This window comes from Megascapheus bottae, chromosome 19 (genome assembly GCF_031878675.1).
Source record: "Megascapheus bottae isolate mThoBot1 chromosome 19, mThoBot2.hap1, whole genome shotgun sequence".
Taxonomy (NCBI): domain Eukaryota; kingdom Metazoa; phylum Chordata; class Mammalia; order Rodentia; family Geomyidae; genus Megascapheus; species Megascapheus bottae.
In genome coordinates, this window is record NC_143527.1 from 33,422,908 (window position 1) to 33,441,182 (window position 18,275).

Below are 18,275 nucleotides of genomic sequence, written 5' to 3' on the forward strand. Positions count from 1 at the left end.
GAATCTCTAAGTTCACCAAACTCCTTAGCAAGAGACATCTTTGTGAGATTACAACCTGTGAAACTACCCGATTTAGAAAAGCCCCACATTTGGTTATTAACTTGCTGTCACTGAAGTTCTGAATATGGTTTGAGGACAAGGTCCAGCTCTTCTATCTCACTGGGCTCAGCAAAATTCCTAGTCAATTTTATCCCCTAGGTTCTCCAAATGAAACTTATCTATAGTTCCCAGTAATGTTGTCTCTCTAACTGCTATAGTTTTAAATTCTGTTGCTTTTTATTTCTTTTTCATATATTTTTACTGTAATTAATAGAAGGGTTATATGATATTTGCCAGATAGATGGTGCATTAATTCCCATACATTGATACCCTTTCACATGTCGTGGTCCCCATTTCCCTCCCCCCACCCCCAACCCTCATTTTGCTTTCCCCCCTTCCCTATCCAATTTCAAATAACCAAATTTTTACCCAAAACAAAAAGTATTATTCTTAGAGCACTCAGATCAGCATGCTGGATCAGTGTTGTGTCCCATATTTCCTATTTTTCCTTATTTTACTGTCCAATTCAGGGCTGCCTTTGCTATAAAGAAAGCTACTGTAAATTATATTGTGATTATCATGCTTCTGCTCAGATGAAATGCTTCCATGTGAACTCCTCAGCTGTTTGCCATTCAAAATAGAGCACACAAAAGCTTAGACCCCATTTTGCCTTGCCTGCTGGATTAGTGAAAAACTTTTCTAATAGTTATTCAATTTCCACTACAATATGTAACATGCATGGCAAGTTCTCAACAATGCTTTGTGATAGGAAGAATGAAAATAAGGAATCCTCATTTGCAAAGCCTACTGGCTAAAGAAATAAGAAGTACATATTTTGCCTTCCTGAAATGCCCTGTGTCTATAGTGATCAGGTACGGAGAAGTTATTTCAAGTGCAAATATAACTTAGCGATTGCCACATGGGGCAGAATCTTTCCACCCCTGCACTCCAAAAACCCAATCAGACAAGTGGCCGTAATCTGACTCCCAGCTCACTGGGAACTGAGGGGCAGGCAATGAGAGCTGCACTCAGCCAGGGAAGGCATGAGTGACAGACCTGAAGCAAGGCCGTGGGGGTAAGTCCTTCTTTGCCTTAATTCAATAATGTTTAGGGCCAAAAGATGAGCTTTATTTCTATTATAGATAGTGCTTCTCTATTAAAATCTAGAAGGAGTTACAGCGCAGTGGGTAATTCTTTTAAGCTTGGCTATCAGCAGAGAAGCACCGAAAAGACAGAAACAAGGGATGCTTTTAAGCAAAATCCTCATATAAATACAAGTAGATGGCTGGAGAAAATCGTCTAGAGGCTGGGAAAGAATCTATCTGTAGTATTCTTCATCAGAAAAAATTACTTACCCAAGGAACTCAGCTATCCAGGAGTGGAAGAGGCTGGATGTCCAGTTGGAAAGTAATATGTCCGGTTGGTTTGCTACCACCCGGTCTCATCAACAAATCCTCTTTGTTCTGGGACAGAAGAAGCAAAACAAATTGCGTTGATCCATTTGTAGTGAGTGCAAACACATAAGGGGACATTGACGATGGGGCAGAGGACTATGAGCCACGCCAGGGTGAGCCCTCATGAGACCAGAAAGGTATGCATATGCCAAGGAACAGCCAACCCAGGTTTACTCACTCCGTCCTGAAAGCAGATCAAATTTTGTGAATTTATGGGAAAAAATGTTAGAGGAGTTAACAATATTGTAAGAGATGTATTTATGTTTTATGTATTCAGACACTTCGTTGTTTTGTTATTTCTCTGGCTGATAAAAATTTGAAGCAGAAAGAGAAACTGAGTTTCTTCTCGTGTTTGTCTCTATAGAGGCAAACAGGTGTGCAAAGAGAAGTCCACAGACTGAGTGGAGGGGAGTGGGAGGTTAAAGGGATATCTGGGGGAGTCTGGTCTTTCCCAGGAATGCCTCCCCTGGGTGCTCTCCAGCTGAAAAGGGAGCATTTCCTATACACCTTTCCTTTGCTTTCTGCCTTGTCCTCTCCCCTCCCCAAACCCAACCTTGGAAGAAAGCATCTGTGACATCACCCTGCTCCTTTTCTACCGGTACAGCCCTAGGCTTCTGGTGAATTCAGTAGTGTCTCTCCTTGCTCACATTTCAATTTGTGAGTCCTCAGACTTTCTCCCCCTTGGGGACATTTTTTGTGTCTATTCCAGGGTGCCCTCTTTGCACCATTCCAAGCACTGTTTCTCTTTCTGTGTTTTCTTCCCTAGGGAGGATGGTGTCAATATCATCCCAGTTGGGTTTTTCTCTTGTAATTATATGATTCGCTTAGAGAAGTTCACTTGGCAGATGGAGTATATTCGAAAGGTGGCAGGCTATCTTGAGTCCCCCCCACCTTTTCCTTTCCCTCTACATCCCATCTCTTATCCTAACACCAGCTGTAGACAAAAAATGGGTTTCTCTAAGCCTGAAGCAAATGTTCTATGTCATACCACAGATATGGCTGAGTGTGTGCAGGTGAAGGGAGAACCCCAGCCAGCCAGATCTCACCCGACATCTCCTCGAAGCTAGTGCAACAGACAGGATCCCGGGGAAGTGGTGAAGTGGAAATTAGGGCCCGACAAAATAAAACTTCTAATCTTGAAGTGCTTGGCTTTCTTGCCTAACCTTTACAATGTCCTCTGTGCTTAGCTTCTCTGCTAAATCCTCTCTATACTTCTCTGCCAAGATAATCACAAACAAGAAACAAAGGCAAATGTAGGTAATGGGATAAGTGGAGTAATTATCTCCCACAGGAGAACTCAAACATTTCTAGCCAGAAGAAGCAGGGAGTGAATGTCCTCAGACCCTGCTCTCCTGGGCTCCCAAGACCCCAAAACAGGAAAGGAGATTGGAAGAGATCTTTCATCTTCCCCGCCTGCCTAGCTGCCCACTATCCCCTCCTATCCCCATCCAAGCTCCTTCTCTTCCTGTCTACAGCTCTCTAGATACAAGATCTTCAAGAGCCCTCCAAAGGCCAAGAACATATACAAGAAAGCCCTCATAACACCCCACAGGCAAACCCTTTCTGAGAGCTTTTGCTCAACCACACCCCCTTTTTCTAGTCAATCTGCCCAGCTCTACCTCCCTGGTTCCTCCTGCCTCTGCTTGCATCCCTCAGCTTTCAAGGACTCCTTTAGAGAAAAAGAGGATGAATAAGGGTTGAGAGAAGAATAGGTATGAGGAGGGGTTGATTCTTTGGCCCCTACCACTTCAGAAGCATCCTCAGTTCCTGCTGCTTTTCTCGGAGATGGCCTCAAGGCAGGCTGTGTCTGTCTGTTCACCTGGCTCCTCCTGCCTGGCAGCCTGGCACCAGCCCAGCATGGCCTCTGAAAGACACTGCAGGCTCCCCTGGGGCCTCAAGTTGTCACGTCCTCCCATGCTGAGTGCCCAGATCTGCTTCGCATGGCCTTCTGAGGGCCCAACTCCAAGGCTCCGCCCTCTGGCCACTGGCTCCCTCCTGGCATGGGGTGCAAGAAGGGATGTCACAGTGCCAGCTGTGCCTTGCCTGTTCCCACAGCCACTGCCAGACACTGTGATCTTCTCCACCCTCCATGAATTTACCTTCTCAAAGCACAGCATTTTTGGCCAGTCCTGAATTTCAAGCACACTTCATCTACTCTTTGATTCAAGGGAGATTTAGGGGGACTACTCTTAACAGATGCATTCTCAGAGTGTCCTTTTGAAGCTACAGTCTCAAACTGACAAGATTTACCCATTTATATATTTTTAATTGTATTACTTTATATTTGAAACCTAAGTGGCATATAAAACACACAAACTTTAAACCTTACTCTAAGGGAATGAATTCCAGAGTAAATATATGCTGTCTTTAATCTCCTAAGGAACTTAATTTAGACATTTTCCTAAGGACAGTTGGGATCATGATCCAATGAAATGGGATGGTGTCTGCCTATTAAGTCCAAAGAGACTACCACAGCAATCTCTTGACTACTAATTAAAGGGGATTTCCTGAAGCAGTCTTCTCTGGTTGGCTACTAAGTTTGGCAGTCCATCCTCACAGTCTCCAGCAAGTCTGTATGTCTGTCTCCCTTCCCCTAAATCCATTCAGTTGCTGGCTAATGATGCTGATTTGCTTGTTTGTTGCTGTTTCTCTGCAGTAAGTGTGGGTCTTTGTGCAGAAGAGAAGAAATCATGGTGGCTTTCAAAGGGGTCTGGACCCAGGCTTTCTGGAAGGCAGTCACGGCCGAATTTCTGGCCATGCTCATTTTTGTTCTGCTCAGCCTGGGATCCACCATCAACTGGGGTGGATCGGAAAATCCCTTGCCTGTTGACATGGTTCTCATCTCCCTGTGCTTCGGACTCAGCATCGCCACCATGGTGCAATGCTTTGGACACATCAGTGGTGGCCACATCAACCCTGCGGTGACAGTGGCCATGGTCTGTACCCGCAAGATCAGCATCGCCAAATCTGTCTTCTACATCGTGGCGCAGTGCCTGGGGGCCACCACGGGAGCAGGGGTCCTGTACCTGGTCACACCGCCCAGTGTGGTGGGAGGACTGGGAGTCACCACGGTAGTTCTGAAACTTTTACCTTCACCCTTCACCAGGCTTCTTGCTCACTGGGCTAAATCACATCCTAGGAGAGAGGGGGCGGGGGGAGGCAGGGAGAAGGAGAGGGAGAGGGAGAGGAGAGAGGGAGAGGAAGAGGGAAAGGAGAGAGGGAGGGGAGAGAGGGAGGGGAGAGGGAGAGGGAGAGGAGAGAGGGAGAGGGAGAGGGAGAGGGAAAGGGAGAGGGTCCCAAAGCTGCTGAATAGCTCACAAAACTTGGGATGGCTTTTGATGACAGAGTGGAAATGATTCTGGCCACACTAAAAATACCCATAAGAGAACCAGGTGTGATCTTACGTGGCTGGTTTCCCAGCACTCAGGAGGGTGAGGCAAGAGGATGTTGAGATTCAGAACGGCTTTGACTGTATAGTGAGACAGTCTCTGTCTCAAAAAACCAAAAACCAGACAACCACCACTGAAAAGGCTTCTTGGCTCATGACTGTAATCTTAGTTACCCAAGAACCTATGAACTAAGGATCATGGTTCAAAGCCAACACAGGCAGGAAAGTCCATGAGACTTTTACATCCAGTTAACCAACAAAAAACCTAGAAGTGGAGTTATGGTTCACATGGTAGAGTACCACCCTTAAGCAGAAAAACTAAGGAGAACCACCCAAGCTATGAGTTCAAGTCTTAGTAATGACACCAAAAAGTCAGTGATTTAAAAAACAACAATAAAAAAAAAGCCTGTTTTTTCATTCTTGGTCTTCTACCCCTACTTTCAAACATGTAACTCTGCAGACTGTACATTTGTCTTACAGCATTTGTATCATTTGTTCACTAGCAAAAGAAGCTTTATGTCTTCAAAATTTGAAATCGTCTACAAAACAAATCATTTTTTTTCCCCTGGAGGTCATAGGACTTGAACTCTGGACCTGAATGCTGTCCCTGAGCTCTTCAGCTCAAGGCTAGTGCACTACAACTTAAACCACAAAACCTCTTCTGGTATTCTGGTGGTTAACTAGAGATAAGAGTCTCTTGAACTTTCATGCTCATCCTGGCTTTGATCCACGATCCTCAAATCTCAGCCTCCTGAGTAGCTAGGATAATAGACGTGAGCCACCGGCTCCCAGCTCAGATCACTCTTAAAATAAGAAAACTGACATTCTATCCTCATTTTTCTTTTTAACTGATAAGGAATATGACTTTTTTTCCCCATTCCTGGGGCTTGAACTCAGGGCCTGTCCACTGTCCTTGGACACTTTTGCCACTTGAGCCACAGCACCCTTTCTGGCTTTTTCTGTGTATGTGGTACCAAGGAACCAAACCCAGAGCTTTGTGTGTGCTAGGCAAGCACTCTACCACTAGGCCAAACTCCCAGTCCAAATATGACTTCTTAACTAAGCAATGGATTGGCTTTAACCATACACCACCTAAATTTTATTTGAGATATACATTAATTTAAATCTACTTAATGGAATTAACCACTGCCTGATACAATTATAAATCTCTCATTAAAGTATTTTACAAAAAGTACAATAATAACACATCTAGTCATCTTTAAAAAAATTAGTATTTAGCATGAACTCACATTTGGTCATTGTAAGAGTAATTATCTGTGACTGACAAACAAAGATGACTGCATATTTTAGGAAGGATTGGAGGTCCTGCTGGGATGGCATGCAAGGCTCAAATTAACCATTATTTTCTACAGAGATGAAATATGTCTTTCATATTGCTATGCTGTCATAGAAATGCATGCTTGCATCAATTCCAATAGAGTATTTTTCTTTCTCTAGGTTCATGGAAATCTCACTGCTGGCCATGGTCTCCTGGTGGAGTTGATAATCACATTTCAGTTGGTGTTTACTATTTTTGCCAGCTGTGATTCCAAACGGACTGATGTCACTGGTTCAATAGCTCTAGCAATTGGATTTTCTGTTGCCATTGGACATTTATTTGCAGTAAGTTTCCAAGTCCATTTAAATAATTGATCCATTTCATTTATCCTCACCCTAGAGGTAGCCTGAAGATGCTGTTTACAGCTGGAGCTCTTCAATATCCAGTCATGTCTGTCCACTTTATTTGGTCATTTGGCCAACTATGTGACCGGAATGTTGACATGACATCTTGGCACTCCAGATGAAACAAAACTAGCAAATGGCAGTGAATGATACCTGTTCATAGCCCTGTTTTGAAGATATGTGAAGTTGTTTTCTCTCTTCCTCTAGATCAATTATACTGGTGCCAGTATGAATCCAGCCCGATCCTTTGGACCTGCAGTTATCATGGGAAATTGGGAAAACCACTGGGTAACCATTGTGTAGATGGTTTCTAACTTATTATGTATGGTTGAAGACAGTTAGCCATGCGTTTCTTTATTATTTCTGTCACTACTTTCTGCTTCATTCATCCTATCGCAAATCTCACTTTATTGGACCTTTTGTAAAAACCTAGAGAATTCCTCAGATATGATGCAAAACATCTCATCTGATATGTCCTAGGCCTTTAGTGATGGTTTTCTTTTGTTTTGTTTGCTTGTTCAAGCATCAGTCTGGGCATATAGCTGACAGACTGCAACAGAATACACTGTATGGAGGTTGCTTATGTGGAACAAATTAAAATCAGAATGGTAGAGTGAACATGGTGCTTAAATAATTGAAACAAAAGCTTTTTCAGCAGTAACAAAAAAATAAAAATAAACCTGTAAAGGAAGAAAGGAAAGAAAACTTTGAAAATATTGTCCATGGCCAAAATATTTGCCTTTTTGTTTACAAAAGTGTAGCCCAATTAATAATGGTCAAGTTGGAAGCATTTAAATGCAGAAACAATTTATGATATTATCACCCCAACCATGGCCTGGAAAATAAATGACTCTCAGTAAAGGTATGTTTTTGAATCTCAAGCCTAACATATTTATTAATGTGTGTGGCATAGCTGCCAAATTATAGTGACATCCATTTTTAACATCAGTATCAATTCTGTTTTTATTTTTTTTCTTATAGCAAGGGAAATCAAGCCCTTTAAATAAATAATTAACAGTTGTAAAGGCTCCTCACATACTATTAAGAGTAGTAAAAATATAAGACATACATAGGCCAGCTGCAAGAAAATCTAAACTTTATTGTCATCAATGTTATTTTATAATTTGTTTTTAAATTCATGAATGTAACAGGATATGTCACTTGTGTTTTTGTTTTATGCATATTCAAATATGTGATAGCATTGCAAAGAAGAAAAATAAGAATTCATTGCTATGAAAAATGCGTTGAATCATTACAAGTTATATACACCATTTAATGCCAGCATGGGAGTTACTGTTCAAAACAAGGTTTTGGGCAGAGCCATGCAAAACATGGCCAACAACATCCATGAGATTCAATTTTTCAGCTGTCATTTTGCCACTGAGTATTTTCAGCTTTGTCTCAAAAATCTGCTACATTAACAAGAATGGGAATTTTAAATGGACAGTATATAGATTGTATGCTTAGATTAGAAAACAATTTTTATTTTAATTTATTAAATTCCAACTAATTTGTAATTAACTATTTCTAATTTATTAAAGAAGACCTGTAAACATTAATGCAAGTAGCTTTTTGTTTTTGTCTTTATGAACTTTTGTCAGTTGTTCTAAGGTGACAATTTAAATACTGGTACAATTCTTGGCCTACAGATTAATTCAACAATTTTCTCCTGTCATTTTATTAAAAAAAATCTTATTTTATCACAATTCTTTAAACTAGTAGCAATGATTATGTGAAATTTAAGATTCATTTAAGGCATATTGATAGTCAAGAAATAGCATAAGAATACTTTTATTTTTGTGTATTGTGACACATTAATTTCTTTACAATTTTGTGCATTTTCTGTGTTTTTAGCAATAAAATTTTGTTGTAACATTTTTTTAAAAGTCAGTTGAAAGTACATCTGACTTCATTTTGGAATAAGAAGTTGACATTGAGACCTATTTACTTTTGAAACCAAGTACCTATATTGTTTTGGGAAAGGGTGGTTATTATATAACCATCCTAATTTCCCTTGTAGGATCTGAAGCCTGTGAAATAGTACCAGTCTAATGAGATCTTTACAAAGGAACAGAGGACAAGGTGATCCAGAGGAAGGTTCTTATTTCTCCTTTGAAAGGGCACCATAAGCTCTCCATTGTATTTTTTTCATGTTTAAGATAAAGAGTTCAATTTGTCCTGCCAACACTTTCCCTGGTTAATAGTCTGTGTTCAGCTTCAGCTTAGAATCTGAATTTTATTTGGATTTTACACTGAAACTGTTAAGTGACATTAGTTTCCATATTTTTTCAAATGAGAAAGAAAATAGTATCATAGTTCAAAAGGAGATTTTGGTCAGACAGACAGAAATCTCACCTCAATCACTGCATGAGATCTTAAGCAAGCCCTAAGCCTCTCAGAACGCCAGCCATTTTCACCAGCAGAATGCAGACCTTAATAGCAATACTAATCCCAGAAGTTACCATTCCAAGTCAATGAGATGATACTGGAAAAGTACTACTTATAATTGCTCAGTTAGCCAATAGAGTTCTGTTAAAAATGAATTGAATCTGCTGACTCAATATCTAATATTCTATCACAGCAGTGTACTCCAAAATTAATGTACTCCTTTACTCAAACTCAGAGTTTAGTTTATCACAGGTAGATGATTGAGCCATTTTTTAACCTTTTCTTTTTTCCAGTAGTTCTACAAGATTGCTACTTCTTAACTAACCATTATTCATAAACTCAATATAAGTTTATTCAATGAGCAACCCATTAAGATAAAAACTTGTGACTAGAGAAATAAACAGACCACAGGGTTTTCAATCATGTCTAATCATCAGATTTTTAAGAGGAAAGGCAATCCATGTAAGAGAAATAATAATTTACAGCCAGCTTAGTTACATGTATCTTTAATATGAGATAGAGCTGGTTATATTGAACTTGGAACAGTTAAGTACGGTTAAGTTATTGTATCATTTCATCTTTCCACCCAATGATGTATATACCAGCTCCATGTTGCAGAGGAGGATATTAAAGCATAAGAATGTTAAGTTAAAATGACTAAATGATGACACTGAGATTACATTTATCATGCTGTAGTGAGTAATTAAAACCCTACTTGATAAAGGATATCATCTTGATTATACAGAAAATCAAGATAAGGTAGCAATGTTGATTAAATAAGAAAAGTAGTCTCCTCAAATCCTTTTGATTTCTTTTTTCTAATTTAGTTGAAGAGCTCCTAGTGTGTACTTAATTATGACCAAAGAGGAAAATCATTGGTATATTTTAGTTCTAGTAAGAGGCTTATTTGTGATTGATACATACATATATATATATATATATATTGCAGGAATATGATAGTCTCTGATGAAATTCATCCCATCTATGTTTTTTGTTTGTTTGATTTTTGTCAGATGTGGAGTTTGAACTCAGGGCCTGCATGCTGTCCCTGAGATCCTTTGCTCAAAGCTAGCACTCTACCACTTTGAGCTACAGCTCCACTTCTGGTTTTCTGTTGGTTCATTAGAGATAAAAGTCTCACAGACTTTCTTGCCCTTGCTGGCTTTTAACTGCAATACTCAGACCTCAGCCTCCTGCACAGCTAGGATTACAGGCCTGAGCCACCAGTACCGAGTCCCATCTATGCTATTAACCCCTCTTTCTCCTCATAGCATCTTTTTAACCACTTTTGGTGGGTTCCATCGTGCTATTTTTAAATGTACATATAATATGCTACTATAATACTCAACACCCCTCTGTCACTCCCTCCTTTTACCCTTTTCTATCTGTTCATTCTTCCCAATTGTCAGGCCCAACAGTTCTCCTTTTACAATCATTTCATTTGTAATTTTTTAAAGTCTGTATTCCATATAGATTATTTGCCTTTCTGAGTTTGGCTTATCTTGTGTAACATGGCATTCTCCAGTTCCATCCATTTTCCTACAAATAGCATAGTTTCATTCTTGTTTATAGTTAAATACTATGCTGATATATATATATATATATATGTAGCATATTTTCTTTATCCAATCATCAGATCTTGGGTACCTAAGCTGCTATTATATCTTCATTAATTGAATTAATTCTACTATAAACAGCTATGCAAACATCTCTCTTGTAGTCGACCTTTAATTATTTCAGATATATTCCCTACAGCGGTATAACAAAATCATAAGGTAGCTTTATATTTGGCTTCATAGAGAATCTTCATGAGTTCCATCACAGATGAACTAGTTTACATTCCCTCCAATGGTTCATAATGATTCTTTTTTTCCCCACATCTTCACTAGTGTTGTTTCTTTTCTCATGATAGTGGTTCTGACTGGGATGAGATGGAATCTCAAAGTTGGTTTGATTTGCATTCCCTTTATGGCTAAGAATATTGAACATTTCTTCATGTATTTATCAGCCATTTGTACCTCTTTTGAGAACTATGTGCCATTTCAACTGCCCATTTACTAATCAAACTATTTGTTCTTCTGATGGGGTTTTTGCACTTCTATATACTCTGGATATTAATTCTTTGTCTGAAAAATAGCTCTTGAAGATATTTTTCCATTCCATGGCTGTCTCTTGTTTCTGAAAATCATTTCCTTTACTGTGTTTTCTTTGATTTGATGTCATCTCACTTGTTAATTCTTACTCTTATTTGTTGAACTAATAGATCACTTGTTAATTCTTACTCTTATTTGTTGAACTAATAGAGTCCTATGATGATGCTTAAGTCTGAATCTTCCTATGTGTTCTATATGCTCTTGGGTAGTAGCATCGTTTCAGGTCTTACATTAAAACTGTTGATCCACCTTTAACTGATTTTAGTACAACACCAGAGATAAGAATCTGGTTTTGGTCTCCATGATGAATAAATATAAAACACAAACAAAATAAATCGTATGATCATTGCAATAAGTGCAGAAAAGACCATTGATAAAATTCAGCATACTTTTCTAATTAAAAAAAAACAAGTACACTAGAATTGATCATAAAAGGTTTATAAGACAAACCTGTAGATAGCACCATACTAAACTGTTTTTTAAAAAAAAAAACTGAAACCATTTCCTCTAACTTCAGGAACAAAGGATGTCAACTTTCATCGCTTTTATTCAGAATCATGATAGAAATTCTCACCAGAGCAATAAAGCAAGAGAAAGGAATGAAATGAATGTAGGAAAGGATGAATTTAAATCTTCTTATGTGCATATGATATGCTCCTATACTTAAAAACCTTGAAGCTTCCACCATGAATCTCTTGGATCTGAAAAACACTCTTGGAAAGCAGTAGAAAATAAAATCTACATACAAAAATCATTAGCTATAGTTATACCAACGATGGACAGGCAGAAAAAGAATATGGAAAACTGTCTCATTCTCAACTACTTCAAAAACAAAAATACCAAAAAAGCTATCTTTATGTCAAGAGCTACAGAAGCCAGGCGTGGTGGCTCACATCTGTAATCCTAGCTACTCAGGAGACTGAGATCTGAGGGTCATGGTTCAAAGCCAGCCCAGGCACTAAAGACTGAGACTCTTATCTCCAATTAACCAACAGAAAAGCTGAAGTGGCACTGTGGTTCAAAGGGCGAGGATGGTAGCCGTGAGCTAAAGAGCTCAGGGACAGCACCCAGGCCTAGAGTTCAAGCCTCACAACTGACAGGAGGGGGGGGAAGAGCTATCAGAAATTGAGATATTGCAGGGCATCAGGGGCTCACGTCTATAGTCCTAGATACTCAAGAGGCTGAGATCTGAGAATCCTCCTATGAAGCCAGCCTAGGCAGATAAGTCTACAATACTTTTAGCTCCAATTAATTACCAGAAAGCCAGAAGTACAGCCTTGGCTCAAGTGATAGAGTCCCAGCCTTGAGAAACCAAATGAGTATTTGAGACCATAAATTCAAACCTAGTACCTACATTTTTTAAAAAAAAGAATTAACAGAAATGGATAAGATGGGCACTCTACTCCATGACTATAATCCAAGCACTGGGAAAACTGAAGCACAAGGTTCTGAGTTTCATACCAGCCTGGCCTATGGAGTAAGACTTTGTTCCCTTCCGTATCTACATCCCTCACACACAAAAAGGAATTATCAGAATTTTTAAAATATATTTATTGTAAAGGTGATGAACAGGGAGGTTGCAGTTACATAAGTAAGATAAGAAGTACATTTCTTTTTAAACACTGTTATCCCTACTATAGAATATTTAAATGTAATCAGTAAGTAGAAGAAAAGAGAAGAACTGATTCTCCCAAATTTTTCTGTTCAAATTTAATGATTTTTGTATGGAATTGGTTATGTTATCTTGTGTTCATGACATAGAGCTCTCTTTTTTATTATTTTTATTTGAAAATACTAGAAACAGGGATTACCATTGCATAAGTCGGGCAAAGAGTGCCTTTGCTTCTGAGCAACATCACCCTTCCTTCACTCTCTCCCAGTGCTTTCATCCCCAATACATCCTATGCTGACCACTTACTCACTGAAATAGCTTACATCTCTATTCTCTTCCATCTTTCCTCCCAGGTATATTGGGTTGGACCAATAATAGGAGCCGTCCTTGCTGGTGGTCTTTATGAGTATGTCTTCTGCCCAGATGTCGAACTCAAACGCCGTTTCAAGGAAGCCTTCAGCAAAGCTGCCCAGCAGACCAAAGGAAGCTACATGGAAGTGGAGGACAACCGGAGCCAGGTGGAGACTGAAGACTTGATTCTGAAGCCTGGACTGGTACATGTGATCGACATTGACAGAGGAGAGGAGAAGAAGGGGAAAGACCCATCTGGAGAGGTACTATCTTCAGTATGACTAGAAGATAGCACTGAAAGCAGACGAGAACCCTTAGAACGGTCCTCAGATTTCCTTCCACCCATTAAGGAAACAGATTTGTTATAAATTAGACACATGCAGTTTTGCAGTTTTATGTCATATTACTCAGTCCACATTAAAAAATTGATAATTTACCATGGAGGAAAGGGAAAACAGTATTGTGAATTTATAATCCCATAAAAGAATTTTAAAATACCCTCAAAACACACACACACACACACACACACACACACACACACACACACACACTTTATCTTTCATTGATAAGCAATCTAATCTAAAATGTATATCAAGATCTGGTTAATTCATGCCTCACAGAATCAGTTGACACACCTGTCCATTTATACTTCCTCTGTGAGGAAATTGGTATTGTCAGTCCTCATTTGAGTATGTATGTATTCCATCAAACTGAAATTAACAATGGCAAAATACAGTATATCACTTGATATACAGTGTAGCAAGTGTTTCTATGAGCAATCCCTTATTTATAACTACCTCTGCAAAAGAATATTATCAAAGCATATTGCTAATGGTTTCATTTATATTGCAAGTGCCCAATTCTTAACGCCAACCCGTATTCCTAATCCTTCCTTCTCCTCCACAACTATCCAAGATGATATGGGATTCAAGCCCCAGAAAATCAGAAAGAATACTCAAAAGTTTATGTATTTACTAGTTCAAGTCAAGAAAACCTCAAATCACAAGGGTCACCTATGGCCATGCAAGATGTGAGATTTTGCAGGGATGGGGAAACCTTGAGGAATTGGAAAATCTGAATTCTTACATCAAATGATGCGCCTGTTTTCAGTGCATAACCTTAATGCACCATGGAAGACTGTCTAACCATTTATAATCCTTAACCACGTGGCTTACTTTTTACAATTTATCAATAACACTGGGGAGTTTTGTTTGTGACTTTGGCTCTCTAAATGTAAACGTTACCTGGAACATATTTTTGGCAAGAACTTAACTAGCTAAGTTTTGACTTTGTGTTGGTTGTTAAGCCTTGACCATTTTAGATGTAAACTGGCCCTTCCAGGTTCCAACCTCTGTTAGTTTCACTACTCAGGATATTTGATCACCTTCTATACAAGCTTAATTACTACTTGAGCAGATTAAAATGTCTCACAGGTGTGGTGGCAGAATAAAGGCAAGGAGGTGGGGAAATACATCTAACCTGACTAGATTGCAGAACATTTTGTGCATAACACAACATGATTCCAACTTGAATCCAACATGAAGGATTTTCACCACTGATCAGTTTATATTTGTTCCATTGTTTTGCCTGCACTACTCTGCATTTTTTCTTTTTCTTGGTCTCTGAAAACCTCAGTTTCTATCTTCTTAAAGGTCTAGTCTGCATTTATCTTAGACAAAGAGCTGCAACTATCCATTTCACTGAACAAAAGCTAGTCATAGGAGAGTGTAGAACTATCTCTGTAAAGAGTGGCTTGTAAATAGTTGATAATCAAGGGCTTTCTTCTCCCAAGCACAATTCCAGCTGTGTATCACTTTTTCATGTCAATGGCAGTTGTGTATCTGTGATAGTGAGATAATGGACCACTATTAAACCTGATTCTCTTTGGTGCTAGTGAAAAGTGATGTGCGAATTCTCAACAAGACATCACATGAGTGTCAGCTCTACAAGGGACACTGGAATATTTTAGGAATTTTTACACAAGGTACCTGAAGCTCAGGTCCCTTTCTCAAGGACTAAGCCACCACACATGCTATTCCAGTGGCAAAGGATGACTTCCTGTTTGGGTGGTACCTGTAGTAAAGACAGTGTGAATCCCTTTAAGGGAAGTTTATACTTATAGTGGCTCAATTCAAAAAGTAATATCAACCATGGGCAGACAATGTAAGCTCAAAGATGAATTTAGATAACTGGGAAGAGTTAATGAAATATTTTCTTATAATCATTTTAATTCTACCATATGGCTTACTTCAAATATACTCATTTCTACATTCACTTACAATTATAGTATTCAATAAATTAGGGTTCCGAAAAAAAGAGCGGATGTTAATTTTGTATGTTGTATTCTCCTGCACCCAGTTCTTCTGGCACACAGTAGGAACTCAAAAGCAAGTATATTAATTTTAAATATGTATACAGCTCATTTAGGATTTAAAAATGTAAACAATTTCCTTTCAATCATTATTTTGCCCAATATTTAATAAAAGTGTGGCTTTTGAGTACTATTAGAGGAAGACAATATAATGTGAAAAACATAATATATTTTTGCATTCTGCTTTGTTTAGGGGCATGAAGTAAATGAAATCTTTTTTTTCCCTGTGTATGAGACAACATATTTTGTATTTCACTCAAGGCTCTGCCAGTAAAAAAAAAAAAAAAAAAAAAGTAATGAAATTGTACGTTTCTAATGACATCTATGCAGCAGGGGTCTATTGCCCTGTGGTGGGCACCAAATTATCAGAGTGTATTAGGAGGCCAGGGCTTTTTCCCTTAATCCCTTCTTATTAATGAAGTGCACAGTGTTGTTCCCAAGGGAAGGCTACCGACAGATACACAGAGGAAAGATCAGAGAGGAAAAACTGGAAAGACATAAATGAATTATACCCAGCATGGAACAATGCCAAAAGTCTCTCCCCTCAGGAACAGTACACGAAACCCCTAGATTACAAGGTAGGGTCCCTCCTGCACAGAAAATACACAGCATTTATCAAAACAGTACAAAAAGTAAAGAATGAGTTTTCAGGTTGTCCAAAAAACTCGGGGCCAAGATTTAAAACGTCTTTCATTACAGAAGATGGTATTTTTTTCTTCCAAAAGCCCCGACTTCTTGCACTAGAAAGAAGTATTTTTTAAAAAAACCTAAGACTTGGTAAATTTACAATGTCTGCACTATGTATCTGCAATCTGACACTTTTCCTAAGTTTTCACATTTTCTATCTTGGGCAGCTCAGAGACACTCATTAAAACTGCAGCTTGATGTTGAAGATTTTACAAGAGGACAAGACATGTTTGGGAAAAAATATCCATGATAGGAATGACCTGTTAGATTTATTAATTAGAGAGAGGCCTAATTCTAAAAGCCATAGATTATTCTTCTAGATTGTGAATCCAGGCAACATACATGCTGGTTAAAACTTGATAATTACTAGGAAATTCCAGAATAGAGAAAGACATTCAAATGCTAATATTAATCCTGGGAAGGCTCTTTGTTATAGCATGCTGTCACTATCTTCCCATATTATGAACATGGGACACAGAAATTGCCTTTGTGACCACCAAGGCCAGAGATGAATAGACAACTTTCTCCACGGTATAAAACCCAATAGAAATCTTCTTTTTTAAAATTTTTTATTGTGATTAATAGAAGGGTTACATTATATTCACCAAATAGAAGATGCATAACTTCACAAACATTGATACCCTTTCTCATGACATGGTCCCCATTTCCCTCCCCTCTCCCCCTGCTCATCTTGATTTCCCCCCTTCCCTATCCAATTTCAAATAACCAATTAAGCACATATAAAATATATCAGAGAACAAGGTGAAATATTGTAACAATATGAAATAACCAAGGGATGGCAAAAGAGATGAGAGATAACATAGTACATTAAGGACAACAATCACTCATTATATGGCTTTTGTTTCCTTATCCTGGAGGTCCTTACATTTAGTGTCATACTAAGAAATCTTCTTTTTCATGATTAAATATATTCTGAGTATTTTTATTATCTTTATGAAGTTGTGCCAAGTAGTTGCCATTCAACAAAGCAGTTTATAAACACAGCACATCTTTATCATGACAAGCACTAGGGAAGACATGATTTCAGAGCATTTTAAATCTAAAAGTATTTACATCTTCCCTTATGTGCTTATTAGGAAAATTGTGATTACCATGTGGAAAATGCAACAAAAAATTAACTTTCTTCACCACAAATTTTGTGAGTTCATATGTACATTTTAATATTTTACAGATTGCCCAAACACAGCATTAACTTTTGAAACGTGTAATTCTCTGAAATAAATGGAGGACATTTAACTCAAGGATCAAAAACTGTGGCCACTCACTTTTGCAAATGACTACAGATAGCCTGTGAGAATACCTACCATGTAAATGTCATATAATATGTGCAATGAACATTAAATTTAAAGTATAAGACTACCCATTCATGTTGAAAATCAAAGAGCTAAAAATGATACCTTATTTACATAACCCCTTGTAATGTATTTCTACAAGCTTTTCACAATTAATAAGTAATTCTGAAGTTGATGAGAATACATAACCAAGTAATGATTCCATTTACGACCCAAACCACAAAAAAGTTGTAATTTATAGTAATGTAGAAGGAATGAACTCATCATACTGTCATGCTCACATTTACTTATTAAGCAAAAATGTTATTCTAATATTAGAGCTAACATGAGAGACCTTTAAACTGTAATTCCTAATAGTTGGAATAATCTGTTAAAGTTTTGGTATTGTGGTTGATTTTCAAAACTATGCTGCATCTCATACTACTAAGCTTGTGCAAATAAACTTTCAAACATTTTAAAAGGTGAAACTTGTGTTTGATAATGTCCAAAACTCATTGCTTTACTCAAAAAGATATTGTAGACACCTCTTTTCTTTCATATGTGAATCTTAGACCTCAAATACCACCTCCCATGTAAATATACACGCAATCCCATACATACATACATACATACATACATACATACATACATACATACATACATTCATACATACATACATACACAATTTAGTTGATGAAAGTATGGTATATGCAGAAGTGAATCTCCGTAGAATAAAACCTTTTGGACAATTAATATCATTGTAAAGAAAGGGGATGTGGGTAGATAAATAAAATGGGTAATGGCGCCAAATACAGAAGGAATACTTAATATGCATTTGTGATAAAGTGAGAGGTAGT

The 18,275-nt window shown here is 38.1% G+C and overlaps 1 protein-coding gene and 1 long non-coding RNA gene across 6 annotated transcripts in view; one reads left to right on the top strand and one right to left on the bottom strand.

Annotated features, from left to right (window-relative positions):
• Nucleotides 1-18,275, bottom strand: part of LOC150049812 (uncharacterized) — a 107,160-nt gene that overhangs the window by 14,659 nt on the left and 74,226 nt on the right. For 4 of the 5 annotated variants that reach the window (XR_016538826.1, XR_016538823.1, XR_016538824.1 and 1 more), the window contains one exon: nucleotides 1,395-1,502. This is a non-coding gene — a long non-coding RNA (uncharacterized LOC150049812). Of the gene's footprint in view, nucleotides 1-1,394; nucleotides 1,503-3,237; nucleotides 3,400-18,275 lie in introns of those variants that run through there. The other variant, XR_016538825.1, reaches the window with a different exon arrangement.
• Nucleotides 970-17,899, top strand: Aqp4 (aquaporin 4). The gene is made up of 6 exons (XM_090353298.1): nucleotides 970-1,114; nucleotides 4,150-4,564; nucleotides 6,340-6,504; nucleotides 6,772-6,852; nucleotides 13,071-13,331; nucleotides 17,319-17,899. Exons 1-6 carry the CDS (start codon nucleotides 1,083-1,085, stop codon nucleotides 17,337-17,339), a joined length of 975 nt encoding a protein of 324 aa, XP_090209424.1. The 5' UTR covers nucleotides 970-1,082; the 3' UTR covers nucleotides 17,340-17,899.

Bases quoted from the DNA above. Each gene is read 5' to 3' on its own strand.
- Aqp4 (XM_090353298.1), top strand. From the start codon at position 1,083: ATGAGTGACAGACCTGAAGCAAGGCCGTGGGG. The intron at 4,565-6,339 runs GTAGTTCTGAAA...TTCTTTCTCTAG, and splicing joins GAGGACTGGGAGTCACCACG to GTTCATGGAAATCTCACTGC. The intron at 6,853-13,070 runs GTAACCATTGTG...CTTTCCTCCCAG, and splicing joins GAAATTGGGAAAACCACTGG to GTATATTGGGTTGGACCAAT.